Genomic DNA, 17500 nt, shown 5'->3' on the forward strand with positions numbered 1-17500 from the left:
CTGCTTCCTGAATACTGAAGATGAGATGGGAGGGGCTTCTTGTCACCTGAGGGTGTCCCGGGCCTCCCGGCGCCACCAGCGTTTAACCCCAAGATGGCGTTTTGCTGCTGGTAGATCTTGGCGCTGAGCAGGCGCCGCCGCAGGCTGCCCTCGGTTTTGGGCTGCAGGGCGGGCATCTTACGTGGAAGGAGCTCGTCGAGGTCTTCGTCGGGACCCGTGTTCCAGCAGCGTGACGCCACACCAGGCCCCGCCCCATCGCCGCCCAGACACTCCACGTATGAAATCATTCTGATTGGCTGACGCTATTCCTGTGATAAGAGCTTCATCTTTTCACAATAAAAGCCAAAGTCCTTCACAATAAAAGTCCAGAAAACTCACATTTTACGACCCTGAACAGAAGGAGAACGTTGTTAACCCTTCACAATAAAAGCCCGGACCTTCTCCTACCTGTCACACACTCGGCGTCCTGCCTTTCACAATAACAGCTCAGAGTGAGGAAACACCCCAGCAGCTCATTCCTTCACGACAACAACCCCCGACCTCTGAACCTCGAAACCTCTCGGAGCCTCCGAACACGGCGGTCTGACGGTCTGAGTGTTCCTCAGACGTGTTGACGGTGTGCCGCTCTGCTTCCTCTCTCTAATCTACTAACAGGGATTATCCCGGCTGCAGATGGCCGTGTGGGCCACGTATTTACCTCCACACATGCTGCTCCAACATGCAGCTCTGCGTCACATCTTCATACAACACATAATATACGCTGCACAGGTCACATGACCACAGGAGAAAGTTACAGGGATCTCCTCCTGACAGGTGGACTCCTCTGAACCCCGCCTACTGCGCCGGTCCAGTTCTGCTCCGGGCCAAAGTTTGTCATTGATGGATGGACTGAAAACACACAGAGAATGAAGCAGAGCTGCACAAAGAGACACACAACAGCCTCAAAATTACCACAACGAAGTGCTAAAAGAGACACACAACAGCCTCACACAGGCCGAGCATCCACACAAACACACACACACCGCCGCTCGGAGATGTGCTGCTTCTGTGTTTGCTGTGTCCAGCAGTGCAGTGTGAGTCAGAGGAGTGAGCCTGTAAATAAACTGTGAGAGGTTTGTGCAGCTGCAGCTGCCATCATGGAGGATTTCATGAACACACACACACAGAGCGCAGCCACGTCTGAGGCTGGTAGCTGCACATCCACTGTGTGTGTGTCAGAGGAAGAACAGCTGTGTTTTGCAGGCTGAATGGGATGTTTCAGCCTGCCTCAACAAGCCAGCAGTGATTAACACACACACACACACACACACACACGTCAAACTCAAGAATGCACGTCTCCTGACCCAAAACTTTTGCCACGAGCTATAAAGATTCGATTCAACACAAAACACGCCACTAGCAGCAGCGTTAGCAGCAGCGTGGTAACAGTAGTATTAGTCGCTGTAACCACGGTAACACTTGGACAAAAGACTGCTGCAGCTGTAAGACAGAAAAAAACATCATTCTTTCATTAATCTCTCTCTCAGCTCAACATGGAGCTCACTCGACCCTCTTCTTTGCAACACACACACACAGACGCACACAGGTTATAGAGATACGAGTGTGTGAGTCCTGCAGAACTTAATGACCTACATTTCTGCAGCTCTCTCTCTCACCTTTTAAGCAGTGCATGTTGTCCTCGCTCGCCCACAGTCGGTGTGTGTGTGTGTGTGAATCTGAGCTCACAAAGACTGAAGTTCAAATTCAGACTCTCCTCCCTTGTTCTACCATGATACCCTCCCTCTCTCTCTCCTTTCACACCAATCCTCGCTCTGCCAGGACCCCCCCCCCCCCCCCCCCCCCCCCCCAGCTGACCTGATGTTACCAAGTTTTTACTTTTTTGTACTTAATGACAATTTAAAGCTCCTACTTTCAAACTCAGGGTAAAGTGAACCCCCACGGGTCAAAGGTCGTCAGGATGCTGTGTCCATTCTAAGGCTTTTATATTATTAACTAGTTAATCAGAGTTTTTCCCTCTATAGCTGATACATGTTGAATGATTATTGAAGGAATCAATAAACAGACCTGCCTGAGAGCTGAAGCAGTGGCTGATGGGAGGTGTAGTGTGTCCTCTCCTCAGCAGGCATTTGGTTCTGCAGACAGAAATAGCTTCATTAATCACAATGTAACCCACTTAGAGCAGCACACCTGATCCGCCTCAGCGCCAGGCTCATCCTAATATTTTTATTTATTCTAAAAAATGTTACAATTCAAGAGATTTACCTGCATTAAAGCACAGTTCAGTCTACAAACAAAGAAAAGGAGAAAAAGAAAAGTAGATTCTAAATCTCGCGATGATTTAAGCTTGAGCGAGACCTTGATTAAAGGGATAAATGTGATTGGTCAATGGCGGACGGATGGATTGAGCCGATTGGTTGCGCTGGAAGTAAACACGGAAGTGAGCAGTTAGCGTCTCTGCAGGCAGAAGCGGCTCGGTGCTTGGTCCAAACATGAACATTTAGAGCGATTTAAATAAATCTGCGGACTGTTTCTCGGCTGAGAAGGTTTATTACAGATAAACTCACGGACGGTGGTGGCAGGTTGGTTAAAAACAAAGGGTTGAAAGTCTACTTCTGAGCCCGTTAGCCTGTTAGCCGCGGTCCGTTATTCTGTTATGAAAAGCGTGTAGCGGGACTGTTACCGTAATAACACGAGTCCCGGGACAAAGCGGGTTAATTTTGTTGAAACAACAGACCTAAAAGTTACGAAATAAACATAGTTTCTTAATAAACCTTTAATTAATAATTTAGTCTGAACATTATTATGTCGCTACTGACTTGAAACTTAATGAACTTAAAGCATTTTATGGCTGATACATGTTAGAACAGCTGGCTCCTGCACTGCAGGACAAGGCGGGTTCAGATGATGGAGGGATGTTAAAGCATTCTCACTGCCTCCATGAATTAATACATAGTGATAATGATAATTAATAAATAAGACCGTGATATGTGATGGAGTAATTCTGTGTTTTTACAGGGATGTCAGTCATCATCCAGACTCGTGGTGAGGTGGGTGGGGGCGTTGCGGCTCACCTCCAGTGTCCACACTGTGGGAATTACTCCAAGAGCCACGCCCACCAGCTGTCCCACATGGCGGCATCTCACCCCACCTGCCTGGACGGTGTGGCTGTGGGTCGCCTTGGCAACATCCTGATGTACCAGAGCAGCGCCCGGCTGTTCCACTGCTCCCACTGCTTCTACACCAGCCGGGACTTCACCAAGCTCTACAAACACATCATCTCCAGGCACTGCATGGACGAGAAGGACGGGGGAGGAGGAGGAGGGGAGGGAGGGGAAGATGGCAGCGACAAGGGTGAGGAGGATGAGGAGGCTGGGAAAGATGCTCCTAAAAGAAAGAGGAGCAGCGAGGCTGAGGAGGAGGAGGAAGGAGAAGGGCTGGAGTTGGTTGAAGGAAACAAAAGCGTGTTGATATTTGACGGCGCCGGCTACCGCTGCCTGATCTGTGGCTGGAAGAACAAGCTGAAAGCTCTGGGCGTCAACCACGTGGTGCGCAAGCATGACATCCCCAAAGCCTACGCCTCCCAGGCGGTCAGGCGGGACCCCGCCACGCCCGTCCAGGCACAGAGCAGCAGGGCCGAGGAGGAGGAGGCGTCGGGGCTGAGCGGGGAGCTGCTGAAGGAGGAGAGGGAGGCCACAGCCAAGGTGGTGCGCTTCATCTCCAACCGCTTCGTCTGCCTCATCTGCGGCTGGAAGACCAAACTGAAAGGTACCCACCCATGACTCCGCCTCTGTTTCAGTGTGTAGACAGCATGTGATGCTGTAACGGTGTCTCCACCTGTGTGTCCCTGCAGGCTTCGCCATCAGCCATGTGGGGCGCTGCCACGACGTGGAGCGTCCGTACAGCTGCAAGGACTGCAAGCGCAGCTTCTTCCTGCCCAGCCGGCTGCAGCAGCACGTCAGGGAGGCGCACCGGCCCGGGCGCTATGCCTGCCCCTTCTGCTACTTCAGGTCCCACTTCCTGGGAGGCTTCAGGAGGCACTGCAGCCGCTGCAACGCCCGAGAGGAGGAGGAGGGTGTAGAAGGAGGAGGAGGAGGAGTAGGAGGGGGGGAGGAACATGAGGAGGATGAGGAAGGAGAGGAGAGTAAGGAGATGACAGTGGGGAGGAAACAGAGATCAGGGAAGGTGACTGAAGAGGAGGATGATGAGGATGATGACTGAAATGAGGAAGAGTTTGTTTGTTTACATAAGAGTCGGATGTTCCTGAATAAACTGGTGTTTTATTAAAAGCGTGTGGATGTGGATGTTTGGTTACATTTGGAATGAGAAAGAAATAAAGTGTTAGCCGGACAGGAAGTGGTCTACGCGAGAACCAATCAGATCACACTTCACAGTAAGCCACCCCATCTGCAGCCACGAATATTTATTTTACCCAAACATACAAAACAAACCCAGCGACTGTCCCGATGTCCCCGCAGAGAGAAGACGCAGGTCTGAACTAAACTAGGATGAAGCCGACACTCTACCCGTCGACAAAAGAGGAGAAACAGCAGCCGGCCCTTCTCATGATCCACCTCAGATCACTGTCATTGTGTGTAATTAAACGTTTCACCACACGGTGGCAGAAGAGCTGAAAACAACACCACACAAACGCCAAAGAAAACCCAAACTTATCAGCAGGCAGGTTTCTGCAGCGGACGCCTTCACGCAGGACGTCCGGCTCTGTCAGAGGAGACTTAAAAAAATAATTCAGGAGACGCTGCAGCTTCCTGATTCTGTCCGACAGCGACGGCGCCGATCCAAACACATCCACAACAGTCTGACTGATTTGCAGTATTCACATTCTGTCTCTTCGTCTGATTGGCAGCTGGGACTTCCTGTATGGCTCTGGTTGGTAAGACCCGCCTGTCAATCATCCAGAAAGTGTAAAAAGTCATCAACCACACCTGACTGTCCATCAGGCGAGCGTGGGGTCAGAGGTCAGATGTGTCGAGGGCACCATGCTCCCTCCAGAGCGGCCATGTTGATTCCTCTCAGATCGCCAAAGTCGTCACTGTCTCTGTCGCAGTACTCGTTGTCATCGTCGTGGCCATCGAAGCGAGACGTGTAACTGGCCGACGCCTTCTGCTGCAAGACAGGCGCCATCAGGAGTCAAACAGGAAGTGAACCTGAAGGCAGCACGTCACATGACTCTTACCGTTCGGACCGCCGGCTCTTTGTAGGGAGGGCAGACCATGTGGAAGCGCGGGATGGCCACCTGGAAGACTTCCTCTTTATTTGCTGCAAAAGAAACAGGATGTGCTTCAGGGTGCTTCACAATAAAAGCTCTGCAGCTGTACCACAGTAAAAGCCTGTTACCCAGCCTGTGGAAGGTGTAGTGGCCCTCCATGTACTCTGACGGGGTGGAGAAGGTGGTGCAGCTGGCGTATTCATGCACCTTCCCAGGAGTCATGATGGGAAACTCTCCTGCAGACACACACACACAGTCAGCAGCTCATTTCAGCCAATCACCATCTGTGTAGGCCGTCATGTGATGCAGGCAACCCACCGACCACGCCGGGCCCCTGGACTTCCTCCACGTTGCCGTCAGAGGTGGTGATCTTCCAGTAGCGGCTGTCGAGCTGGCAGGCGGCGTCAGGCGAGGCGCTGCTGGACATTTCTATCCTAAACAAGATGAGGTGGACTCGTCAGAACATGAAGGAACAGGAAGCGGGCGCACAGCGCCAACGATCAGGTACCTGATGCGGTATGTGAAGAAGAAGTGTGGCGGGTGGACCGACGAGAGCTCCGGCAGGAAGGAGGTAGACACAGAGACGGTGATGTCCCCGGTGGTGGCCACGCAGGACTTATCGTGAACATACCTGCAGGAGGTGAGGAGGAGCAGAGAGTGTGAGGGTGTGTGGTGAGCTGAGGAGGACGCCGCCAGGCTGTGAGACTTCACCTGAAGATCTGGTCTCTGATGATGGGATATTCTCCTGTGACCACGTTGTGGATGTATGTGGTGAACCACTCTGAGAAGGAGGAGCCTGAACACACACACACACACACACACACACAGTCAGTGGTGACACACAGGTGGTGTTGTACAGAGTGATGCGGTGAACACACCTGTGATGAACATGTCAATGGCTGCCGGGTCCTGAGCCGTCTGATCCTGAAAAAAAAACAAAACAGCTCAGCTTATATGAACGCATTTTACTTTACAGGCAGGCAGGAAGGTAACAGACGGGGCAGGGGTAGAAGCTCTCGCCAAGCCGCCGTCCCTCGGTGGTCTCCAGCGCCATGTACTGGCTGAGGCCGGTGTGGAAGCAGAAGGTGAGCGGCAGGCAGCGTCTCATCCCCTTCTTCAGATGGAAGCCGCCGGCCGCCGTCTCCATGTCCAACAGGACCTCCGACCGGTAGTGGTTGGACAGGGACATGCTGCCCATCAGCCTGAGGGGACGCAGACAGAGAGGCGGGAGGCGGTCAGACAAGATGGGGGCCTCGGTGTGTGAGTCCGTGCAGCAGGTACTGACCCGGGGATGACCAGCTTCTGTCCGTTGTGGATGCGGTATGAGCAGCGGTAGTCGTCTGGAAGCCTGCAGCCGATCTGAGCCTCGATTTCATTCAGCTGCACCTCTGAGACGCCCTCTGAGGACACACAGCAGCGCTGAGCGCCTGTCTGCCATTACACCGAGGCGTGTGTGTGTGTGTGTTACCTTTGAGTGATGTGATCATGCGTGGACACCTCTGCTGCAGGAAGCTCTTCAGCTGCTCCCAGGCCCTCTTCAGGACCGGGTAGTGTTGGATGTAGCGGCCCAGGCTGGCGTAGTACTGCTGGAACAGATTGTACCAGGACAGGCCGCTGCGCAGCCGGTCGGCACTAAGACACACACAGACACACACACAGTCACACACAGACAGACACACAGACACACACAGAGACACACACACACAGACAGACACACACATGGAGCAGCATGTCAGGCTGTGCTGTTGTTCTTTGAAACATGCTAAGCTGTACTCACTCCGTCAGCAGCCAGTGTTTGCAGCACAGGGACTTCCACAGAGCGTTGTGATTGGACAGGTCGTTCAGCCGCCTGCTGACGTAACTGCAGCTACAGAGGATGACGTATTTTTACTACGTGAGGTTAATGACACATTTAAATAGTTGGAACAACGGTGACAATAACACTGGACCATAAACACGAGCACACACAAATGAAGCGTGTAACTGAGTCAACATTAATGCTAACTATGCTAACAGATGTAAACAGAGTGCAGCTGTCAGCTGTAAACAAGATGCTTATCTTGTTTTCGTTTGTGCAGCCGCCATGTTAGCTCGCTGCTACATGACAGCTGTAAATAAGCAGCGTTTCGATGGACACTTGCAGTAAGCTGCACACAGTCACTCTCTGTAGCTCCACTCTTTAAAAATAATAACAAAAACAGCTACATGCTAAGTTAGCTCAGGGCTATCAGTGGGAAGGAACGTCTTTTTAGCACAGCTAGCTTCAGCTTGTTCTGTGACAGCATGTCTGATGTTTTCAGAACATAAACTTTGATGTTTCCTGGCTGAAGCTTCTCTCTCAGCAGAACCACACATCACCTCCTCTGCTACTTTGTTTGTGCTGCTGTTAGCAGACTGTTGTTAGCAGTGTAGCCGCTAGCCTGCCCGCTTCCTGCAGCATGTTTACGTCTGTTTTGAATCAAACGCTCATTGTTTACAGTCTGTCGCGGTGTCAGATACGTACTGGACCAGGTCCCTGAAGCTCAGGTAGGATAGAATGTGCAGCAGCGGGTCCGAGGGCAGGTCATCCACCCGTAACTCCGTGGAGGCTGCCATTGTTAGCATTAGCAACGCGTCTTCTTCTTCTTCTTCTTCTTCGGCTTAAGGTGCGTTTCCGGCGCCACCTGCCTGTTGGAGAGTGTCAGTGATGGTTTATCTGAATTCCCTGAAGCTGTTGAAGACACATGAAGACAGGGACACTGAACCTGAACCCGAACCCAGCACAGAGAGGTGCTGAAGGTGTGGAGGTGGATCAGAGTCAGAGGACAGTGTAGAAGGACAGAGTCCAGCAGGACAGTCCACATACACCAGGAGGAGGAGGAGGGGGTGGATGTTTCTCTGGAGGAAGACTCTTCATCAGAACCTCTCAGACTGCAGGACTGATGGTTCTATAAATTGTTGTGATTTATTACTCTGGTTTTCTCCAGTTTATTTTTATGTATTCATGATTCAAACTATGTCAAACTCGGTTTATTTATATAATTTAAATAATCACTTTCCACCTACAACAAACCACCAATAAACCGAATCAGTCACAACACATTTCATTCCAGATATATTTACATTTTAGTTTATGCGGAACTTCAAACATCGGAAAAACAAAGCAACCAAAGCTAATGCTAAGCTAATGCTAGCTGGCTAGCTGTACCTCGCTGCTGTCGCTCCCCGCAGACACCTCTCAGTCTGTGAAACGTTTTAAACACACTTTGACCTAAAACCGAACGTTTATTTCGTGTTTTTATCCTTTACGGTGTGTTTGCACTTCCGCTTCTTGCCGCGGAAGCCAGAGAAAGACGCTGATTGGTCAGTGCCGCCTGATAGCCGCACCTGATTGGTTAAATAGTTTATTGATAGTTTCAGCGGTTTTTCACAATAAAACATGAAACTTTGAACGTTTCACATGAAAACACAGACTCCGTCAGTCTGTCGGTAACTTTAGATGCAGATGTTTGTTGACCTTCAGGCCTCAGAGGTAAAAAAAGGATAAAAGACATTTAAGTGGATGATGAAGAGGATGATGAAGAGGATGTGTCATTAAAACATCTTCTGCCTGCCATGCCATTACCTCGTCCTTCCTGTGTGTGTGTGTGTGGAGGCTCAAGGCTGTGGGAGCCGTCTAATGGGTTTATATTTACGTCCGAACGCAGCTCAAGTGGTCCATTAGAAAATCAAAACAACAGCTTCCATTAAAGGACGCACAGAACGCACACATCCACAGAGCGGCGCTCAGCACAGACACACTGTGACACACTGCGACACACTGCGACACACTGTGACACACTGCGACACACTGTGACACAGGTCACAGTTAAAGAGGGAATAACGACTCATCAAAGCTCATTGTGGCGCCCAGGTGTGAGCAGGACGCAGCCTTTAAACACGTTCTCAGGTGAAAGCAGAGGATTGAGGCGCCGCCTCTGATTGGATGTGTGGAGATGAGGAGGAAGTGGATCTCTGTGAGGAGTGCGTGGTGTGCGCGCTCTGACAAAGGGCCCGGGGCCGCGGCAGGTGTGCGGCCGAACACCTGAGCGGGGCGGTGACGACATGCCGCCGTGGTGCTAATCTGCTGGAGCTGCTGTCTGACATTTAGGACAGAGGAGCAGGAGTGAGGCGGGAGCCGAGCCGGAGCGCTCAGAACCTGCTGGCTGTGTGTGTGTGTGTGTGTGTTCCCATGCAGCTGTGTGTGCGTGCAGCATGAATGGACGCTGCTGCTGACGTGTGTGTGTGTGTGTGTGTGTCCTTGGCTGACAGAATATAAAAGTGGGTCGGAGTGACAGAAGAGGACAGAAGTCTCCATCCCACGGCTGAGGACAGGAAACCAGCAGCAATAAGACAGAGCAGATCCAGCAGAGCGGTGAGATCCATCATCTGAACTTTATGATCAGGTTTATCAGTGATGTATTGATGATGATCAAGTTTGATGTGTGTTTTCAGGAGAATGGTTCCTGTGTGGCTGTTGGTGGTGGTGGTGGTTGTGGGCGGAGCCAGAGGAGCCGTCAGTCAGTGCTGGGAGCATCCAAGCTGCCAGGAGCTCGACTCTGAGAGCGGCATGATGGTGAGAGCAGAGCGCGCGCGCGTGTGTGTGTGTGTGTGTGTGTGTGTGAGAGAGAGGGAGATAACACATGTTCCTCACCTCTCCTGCAGGAGTGTATCCAGCTCTGCCGCTCGGACCTCACCGCAGAGACGCCGGTCATCCCAGGCCCCGCCCACCTCCAGCCTCCCTCAGACCCCTCCTCCTCCTCTCAGGCCAAGCGCTCCTACTCCATGGAGCATTTCCGCTGGGGGAAGCCCGTCGGCCGGAAACGCCGCCCGGTCAAAGTCTACACCTCCAACGGCGTGGAGGAGGAGTCTGCTGAGGCCTTCCCCGGAGAGATGATGAGGCGGGAGCTGGCCAGTGAGCTCCTGGCAGCGGCGGAGCAGGAGGTGGAGGAGGAGGTCAAGGCCCCGCAGGTGATGGAGGAGCAGCAGCAGCAGCTCCTGCAGGACAAGAAGGACGGATCTTACAAGATGAAGCACTTCAGGTGGAGCGGGCCGCCGGCCAGCAAGCGCTACGGCGGCTTCATGAAGAGCTGGGACGAGCGCAGCCAGAGGCCGCTGATGACGCTCTTCAAGAACGTCATCAACAAAGACGGGCAGCAGTGAGGAAGAGGAGGTCTCACACCGAGCCTGAGACACAGACAGAGACAGACAGAGACAGACAGAGACAGGCCGAGGCATGTTTTCATATTCACTGACCGATGTAAATACCTGTATTTATTACATGAAGACATAAAGAGATCTTTGCAAGCAACACGGGTTCTCATTTCTGACACACACACACACAGATGAACACACAAACACACACAGACACACACACACACACACAGAGACACGGAGACACACACACACACACACACACAGACAGACACACACACAGATGAACACACAAACACACACAGACACACACACACACACAGACACACACACACACACACAGATGAACACACAAACACACACAGACACACACACACACACAGACACACAGATGAACACAGACACACACACACACACAGATGAACACACACACACACACAGATGAACACAGACACACACACAGATACACACAGAGACACACACACACAGACACACACAGACACAAACACACACACAGACACACACACAGACACACACACACACACACAGACACACACACAGAGACACACAGATGAACACACACAGACGAACACACACACAGACACACAGATGAACACACACACACACACACACAGATGAACACACACACACACACACACACACACACACACACACAGACAGATGAACAGACACCAAAAAATCCAGAAAACTGAAATCCAAATAAAACTTTTATTCTTTAAATTCAGAGTCACCTCAGAAGGAACGATCAAAAAATCAAATCAATAAAAGAGAAACACAAAAACACAAACAGCATGATTTGTGTGTGTGTGTCTGTGTGTGTCTGTGACTAATACACACACAGGTCGGGGAACTTCATCTCATAGAGCGGCGTGGAGCGCGGCGGCGACTGTCCGGACGGAGACGGAGGAGGACGTATGATCAGATCAAAGACCTGGTCCAGCCTGGACTGCAGCCGAGACGTCTGCGGGGACACACCAGCAGTTAGCAGGAGGACAGACGTCCAAGCGGACAGAGGACAGATTCGGTGTCTCACCCGTGCTCCACACTGAGCGGCGATCTCCTCAAAGGGCGCCGTCTGAAAGTGCTCCGCCAGCTGCATCCTCCTCCTCCTCTCCTCCTCCTCCACCTGTCCTCTGTCCTCTGGGAGACACACAACAGTCACAACAATGGACAGACACGCCCACGGAGGGACGTCTGTGACAGACAGACACCTACCGATGGCGCTCTTCAGGGTCTCAAAGGTGATCTGCTCCGTCTGAGGCTTCTACCACCGAGAGAGACACTGTCAGTCTGAGACACACACACAGATACAGACACAGACACACAGACACACAGACAGATACACACACACAGACAGACAGATACACACACAGACACACACAGATACACACAGACACACACAGATACACACAGACACACACACACACACAGACAGATACACACACACACACAGATACACAGACACACACAGATACACACACACACACACAGATACACAGACACACACAGACACACACACAGATACACACAGACACACACAGACAGACACACACACAGACAGACACACACACACACAGACACACAGAAACATACACACACACACACACACAGACAGACACACACAGACACACAGATACAGACACAGACACACACACAGATACAGACACACACACACAGATACAGACACACACACACACACAGATACAGACACACACACACACACACAGATACAGACACACACACACACACACAGATACAGACACACACACACACACACACACAGATACAGACACAGACACACACACACAGATACAGACACAGACACACACACAGACACACAGATACAGACACAGACACACACACAAACACACACACACAGATACAGACACAGACACACACACAGACACACACACAGATACAGACACACACACACCTGTGGTGTATCAGGGCAGCACTGAGCGTCCATGTCCATCTGTACAGAGATGACGTCTCCGATGCTCTTCCTCCTAGACAGACGGTCCTCCTCTGAAACACACACTCGTCATGGCTCTGTGTGTGTGTATGTGTGTGTGTGTGTGTGTATACCTATGTGTTTGTGTACCTGTCAGCTGAGGTGTGTACGGCGTGTTGAGGCGCTCGGAGTGAGCGCTGTAGCTGCTTCCTGTCAGCGCCTCGCAGATGGTTGACTGGACAAACAGGAAGCCTTCGTCCACCGTCAGCGTGCCGTCTGGCAGCCTGACACACAAACACCTCACAATCAATCAGGTGATCAATCACATGATCAATCAGCTGATCAGTGTGTGTACCTAGGATCATCACAGAAGACATGCTCAGGCAGCAAGTGTGGCGCCCCCTTCTGACGCCTTTCTATGACCTGTAAAAAGACACACACTGTATCACACACACAGACACACACAGACACAGAGACACACAGACACACACAGACACACACAGATACACACAGACACACACAGACACACACAGACACACACACACAGACACAACACACAACACACACACACAGACACACACAGACACACACACACACACACACAGACACACACAGACACACACAGACACACAGACACACAGACACACGCAGACACACACAGACACACAGACACACACAGACACACACACACAGACACACACAGACACACACACACACACAGACACACACACAGACACACACACAGACACACACACACAGACACACACAGACACACACACACACAGACACACACAGACACAGAGACACACCTGTGTGATGTGTTCATGGAGCAGTGGGGGCGGTCCGAGTTGTGACAGCAGGTCGAGGAAGGCGGCGGAGACGGCATGGACGCCGCAGCGGTTAAACGTCGACAGAGACTCCTGATTGGACAAGGCCAGCTCCTGTCAGCCAATCACAGAGCAGAGGACAGTCAGTTCATCAGAGAGAAGGAGGAACACGTCATCATCATGAGAGCAGGGCCCACCTGCAGAGCCAAGACCAGTCGGATCAGGTCCACCACCACCTCCTCGTTGGCCAGCTCCAACACCAGGACAGCCAATAGGGTGTAGAGGGCGTGGTAATGGCTGCGCCCGCTGCTCTCCTCCTTACAGGCCAGGTACACGTGCCTGTAGAGACGCTGAGCGTGCTGCACACACACACACACAGAGTGAGCGCAGTGGGAGGAGCCAGCATCCTCAGTCTGATCGCTCGCTCACCTTCCTCATGAACAGGCTGTCCTGACGGGAGCACCGATCCTCCCTCAGCTCCAACGCTGACACGTCGAACGCCACGCTGCGGACGCACAGTCAACACCATCAACATCATCAAGCCTCTGATTGGCTCATTTAAACTGATTAGTACATCTGCTGTGACATCACCTGGCTGTGGCGAGCCGGGCGGTGTTGTGGCGGCGGTCGATGAGCGAGGTAAGGATGGACAGCACGAGGAGGCGGATCTCCGGATCCTCCATCAGAGTGAAGGACAGCAGCGGCTCCAGGAAGGACGAGGGCAGCGCCGTCAGCAGGTTGGTGCTCTCGTAGCGGTCTGAGACCTGTAGCGGCGAGGAGGAGGAAGAGGAGGGCGTGGCTTATTTGGTCACCTGATGTTAGTGAACAGCTGAACTCACCTGGAGGAGGGACTTGAGCAGCATCACCTGGATCATCCTGCTGCCTTCAAACCTAACACACACACACACACACACACACAGTCAGTCACTTCCTGTCACATGGTCAGCACAGGTCTGCACACTGAGCAGCTGTGAGCGGTACCCGGCGTTGGGAGAGCCCAGGGCGGGGTAGATGCCGGGGACGGGGATCTTCCCCATGATGAAGAGCATGACCTCTGACCTCTGGTAGACAGGAAGTGTGTTGGCGAAGGATCCTGTGAGGAGGAGCAGCCATCATGAAAACAAACACGTCTGTTTATAAATGATAACAGAGAACGGGCTCTGACCGATGGTCATGATGACGGCGTCCTGCAGCGTCTCCTCCTCACGGGAGGTGGTCTTGTGTTTCCCCGCGTTGTCATAGTAACCGGTCAGCTGGTAGTCCACGCTCTGCCGGAGCTGTCGCAGCAGCGTGTTGAAGACCTCCAGCACGGTGGGACCTGCAGCGGAAAGCAGAGCGGGAGCGTCACGGCGAGCGGCAGCCACACGCGCTCACACGGGACGCCAGGCGGCGACTCACCCACTGATCCGGTAGCTTCTATGACGGCGGCCTCGGACAGGACCTCCACGATCCCGGCTCTGACGGAGGCCGGGCTCCTGCTGTTGGCGTCCAGGTGACCGAGCAGCTGCTGGATGACCAGGTGGGAGTGCTGGGACTGAGGACAGAGACGTGTCAGAGGACGGCTGCGAGAGGACGCGGGTGGCCGTCGGAGTACTGACCTGGATGGAGTACATGATGATCTGGAAACAGCGGACGGCGAAGCCGCGTCCCCCCCACAGACTGTGACTGTCCAGGTGCCTGAAAGCAGAGAGACGACCAACGGGCCCTGAATGCATCACGCCTAGAACTCTGATGTCAGTGTGTCTCAGTGAGGACGTGTCTTACATGAGGACAGGTCTGATGGCGTTGTTAATGTGTCCATAGGCGGCGCGGCCCAGCAGCTCCCTGAAACACACCTCTGTCTGCTCTGCTGGAGACCCGCTACACACACACAGACACACACACCCTGAGTGTTTAAGTGACACGTGTGTGTGCGCTGTGGTCAGTGAACGCACCTGCTGCCGCTGAGCGTGTGCTGCTGCAGGTTGACCAGCAGGGCGGGGACAATCTGCTCCATGTGACGCGGCTCCCAGATGTTCACCTGCAGCTCGTCGTCCACCGTCTTCCTGACCACGCCCTGCAGGCCGCGGATCCCAGACACACGGATCCTACACACACACACACACATTAATCCCACACAGTGCATCATACGACCGATGAATCCTCTGGAGACGGACTTGTTCTGTGTGTCGGGGTCTTCGTGGTCGGAGTGACACATCTCACTGAAGCGGGACACGAAGAAGTCGTAGCTGCGGTGGTACGACGGCGTGTCCTCCTCGATGTTCGCAAACTTGACGAACTGCACGGAGAAAAAAACGACTTTTAAACATCAGGAAAGCATTTCTCTGCAGACACGGTCAGATTATCAGGCAGGATCTGAATAAGATGAGAGATGAATCCATCTGCTGCACACAGTGATAATCCCTGAGAGAGTGTGTGTGTCTGTGTGAGTGTGAGTGTGTGTCTTACAAACAGCACAGCTTAAAGATTACATGAATAAATATGACATGATGCATTCAGAGGCGTGCAGTGTGTGTCTGTCTGTGTGTGTGTGTGTCTCTGTGTGTGTGTGTGTCTCTCTGTGTGTGTGTGTGTGTCTCTGTCTGTGTGTCTGTGTGTGTGTCTCTGTGTGTGTCTCTGTCTGTCTCTGTGTGTGTGTCTGTGTCTGTGTGTCTGTGTGTGTCTGTGTGTGTCTCTGTGTCTGTGTGTGTGTGTGTGTGTGTGTGTGTCTGTGTGTCTGTGTGTGTCTGTGTGTGTGTGTCTGTGTGTGTCTGTACAGAGTTGGTGGCCAGGATGTGGAGGTGTGGCTTGTCGGTCTCCAGCAGGAGGCGCAGCGTGCTGAGGAAGCTCTCCACCAGCAGGTTGATGCTCTGACAGTGACAGGCCAGCAGCAGCTGCTCCAGCGCCTCCATGGCGATGCAGACGTACCTGTCACACACACACAAACACACACACACACACAAACACACACACACACACTGCTGTTACTGTGATTGTGTGTGAGCTCCCTGTGTGTGTGTGTGTGTGTGCACTGACCCGTAGCGGTGGCGGTTCAGCTCTCTGGTCAGCCGCTCTGACAGGTACGCGGCGATGCGGTCCAGCTTCTCCGGGGCAGACAGAGCGAAGAAGGTCAGCTTCTCCATGTTGGCTTTGACCAGCCCGTCCTGATCACATGACACACAGGAAGGAGGTGTGTGTGTGTCTGTGTGTGTGTCACACTGTTTTTCATCTTTTACACTTTAAGGACAAACACTTGTGTTTACCTCGGGGTCCTCTGGGAAGATGTTGTCGACCAGCCGCTTGTAGCGAGGACGCAGAGCCCAGCAGCAACCGCACAGTCCTACACACACACACACACACACACACACACACAGAAAGAGAATACACATCACAGCCTGCAGGGGGCAGCAGAGAGAGTCATTTTTCATTGTCATGTTCACTGAAATGAGTTCAGAGGATTAAAAGAGGGAAGAGATGGTCACCTGCCAACACACACACACACACACACACACACACACACACACACACACACACACACAACAATGCAGCATCCGCAGCAGTAATACTATGTCTTAAGCCTTAATCCTGCTTGTTGCATAATGTGTGTATATTGTTGTTTTTTTTTAGTTAGCGGAGCTTAAAGAGTGCGCACACACACACACACACACACACACACACACACACACACACACAGACACACACACACACACACACTCACACACACACAGACACACTGTTTTTAAAAGGCACTTGTTTGTTTGTTTTGGTTTATCTGCCACATTTTGACATCACTCTGAGATGCGGAGGTCGGAACATTTTAAACTAGCAGATTAAATAATCTGATGTTTGACTAAAGTCCATAAACTTGGTCTACATTTATAATTCTTCCGTTTTCACACATCAGTATAAAGTCTGTCTGACTTTTAATCCCAGCAGAGCATGCTGGGAGGTCTGCTAACATGCTACATGTAGCTTCGCTGCTTTGAAATACACTCAAAGAAAATCTGGATTAGCATAAAAAAATGTTTTAGAAACTTTTTATAATTTCACACACTGACTTCAGCTGAAATCTGTTTTTAACTTGTTGATAAATATGAAACATTTCTTACCGTACATGAAGACGACTCGTCAGCTCACATCCATCACACACTCACACACACACACAGATAATCCTCCACACACACACAGAGGCCCCGCCCTCTTTCACGCAGCAGATAAGAAGCTGCGCCTGCACGCTCAGGCTGACGAGCTGATGTTCACACCTGGAACAGATGTGTGTTCTCTGTATTAATGAGCGTTAATGGTAACAGTGAGGTCACACAC

At 52.0% G+C, this 17500-nt stretch overlaps 4 protein-coding genes across 5 annotated transcripts in view; 1 reads left to right on the forward strand and 3 right to left on the reverse strand.

The window, feature by feature from the left end:
- The window catches only part of LOC114431697 (NHS-like protein 1), a 9790-nt gene extending 9438 nt beyond the window's left edge, over positions 1-352 (reverse strand). The window contains exon 1 of the mRNA XM_028399290.1: positions 1-352. This exon is cut by the window's left edge and continues 389 nt beyond it. Coding sequence (XP_028255091.1) covers positions 1-287 — 287 coding nt within the window. The 5' untranslated portion in view covers positions 288-352.
- Positions 353-4257: 3905 nt separating this feature from the next.
- Positions 4258-7875, reverse strand: LOC114432018 (F-box only protein 3-like). 2 transcript variants are annotated; one of them, XM_028399770.1, is made up of 12 exons: positions 7731-7875; positions 7005-7094; positions 6696-6859; positions 6513-6627; positions 6225-6429; positions 6106-6151; positions 5939-6023; positions 5736-5858; positions 5546-5661; positions 5356-5463; positions 5195-5277; positions 4258-5121 (listed from the first exon to the last, which is right to left on the reverse strand). In XM_028399770.1, the coding sequence occupies exons 1-12, from the start codon at positions 7829-7831 to the stop codon at positions 4978-4980; spliced, it is 1380 nt and encodes a 459-aa protein (XP_028255571.1). In that variant the 5' UTR covers positions 7832-7875; the 3' UTR covers positions 4258-4977. The 2 variants fall into 2 exon arrangements, with proteins under 2 accessions (XP_028255571.1, XP_028255570.1); XM_028399769.1 differs by having other exon boundaries at positions 4258-5124.
- Positions 7876-9503: 1628 nt separating this feature from the next.
- pomca (proopiomelanocortin a) lies at positions 9504-10452 on the forward strand. Its single transcript, XM_028399837.1, has 3 exons — positions 9504-9620; positions 9701-9821; positions 9911-10452. The coding sequence occupies exons 2-3, from the start codon at positions 9705-9707 to the stop codon at positions 10406-10408; spliced, it is 615 nt and encodes a 204-aa protein (XP_028255638.1). The 5' UTR covers positions 9504-9620; positions 9701-9704; the 3' UTR covers positions 10409-10452.
- A 794-nt stretch (positions 10453-11246) lies between these two features.
- The window catches only part of LOC114432080 (protein EFR3 homolog B-like), a 6957-nt gene continuing 703 nt past the window's right edge, over positions 11247-17500 (reverse strand). Inside the window, exons 3-23 of the mRNA XM_028399861.1 lie at positions 16441-16517; positions 16214-16341; positions 15955-16105; positions 15355-15476; positions 15133-15285; positions 14963-15058; positions 14797-14875; positions 14597-14732; positions 14364-14516; positions 14180-14291; positions 14038-14089; positions 13790-13962; positions 13628-13703; positions 13396-13557; positions 13181-13312; positions 12727-12794; positions 12522-12655; positions 12354-12445; positions 11636-11684; positions 11454-11560; positions 11247-11381 (exon numbers count right to left, since the gene is read on the reverse strand). Coding sequence (XP_028255662.1) covers positions 11247-11381; positions 11454-11560; positions 11636-11684; positions 12354-12445; positions 12522-12655; positions 12727-12794; positions 13181-13312; positions 13396-13557; positions 13628-13703; positions 13790-13962; positions 14038-14089; positions 14180-14291; positions 14364-14516; positions 14597-14732; positions 14797-14875; positions 14963-15058; positions 15133-15285; positions 15355-15476; positions 15955-16105; positions 16214-16341; positions 16441-16517 — 2387 coding nt within the window. The remainder of the gene's footprint in view (positions 11382-11453; positions 11561-11635; positions 11685-12353; positions 12446-12521; positions 12656-12726; positions 12795-13180; positions 13313-13395; positions 13558-13627; positions 13704-13789; positions 13963-14037; positions 14090-14179; positions 14292-14363; positions 14517-14596; positions 14733-14796; positions 14876-14962; positions 15059-15132; positions 15286-15354; positions 15477-15954; positions 16106-16213; positions 16342-16440; positions 16518-17500) is intronic.

Source organism: Parambassis ranga, chromosome 2, assembly GCF_900634625.1.
Source record: "Parambassis ranga chromosome 2, fParRan2.1, whole genome shotgun sequence".
Classification (NCBI taxonomy): domain Eukaryota; kingdom Metazoa; phylum Chordata; class Actinopteri; family Ambassidae; genus Parambassis; species Parambassis ranga.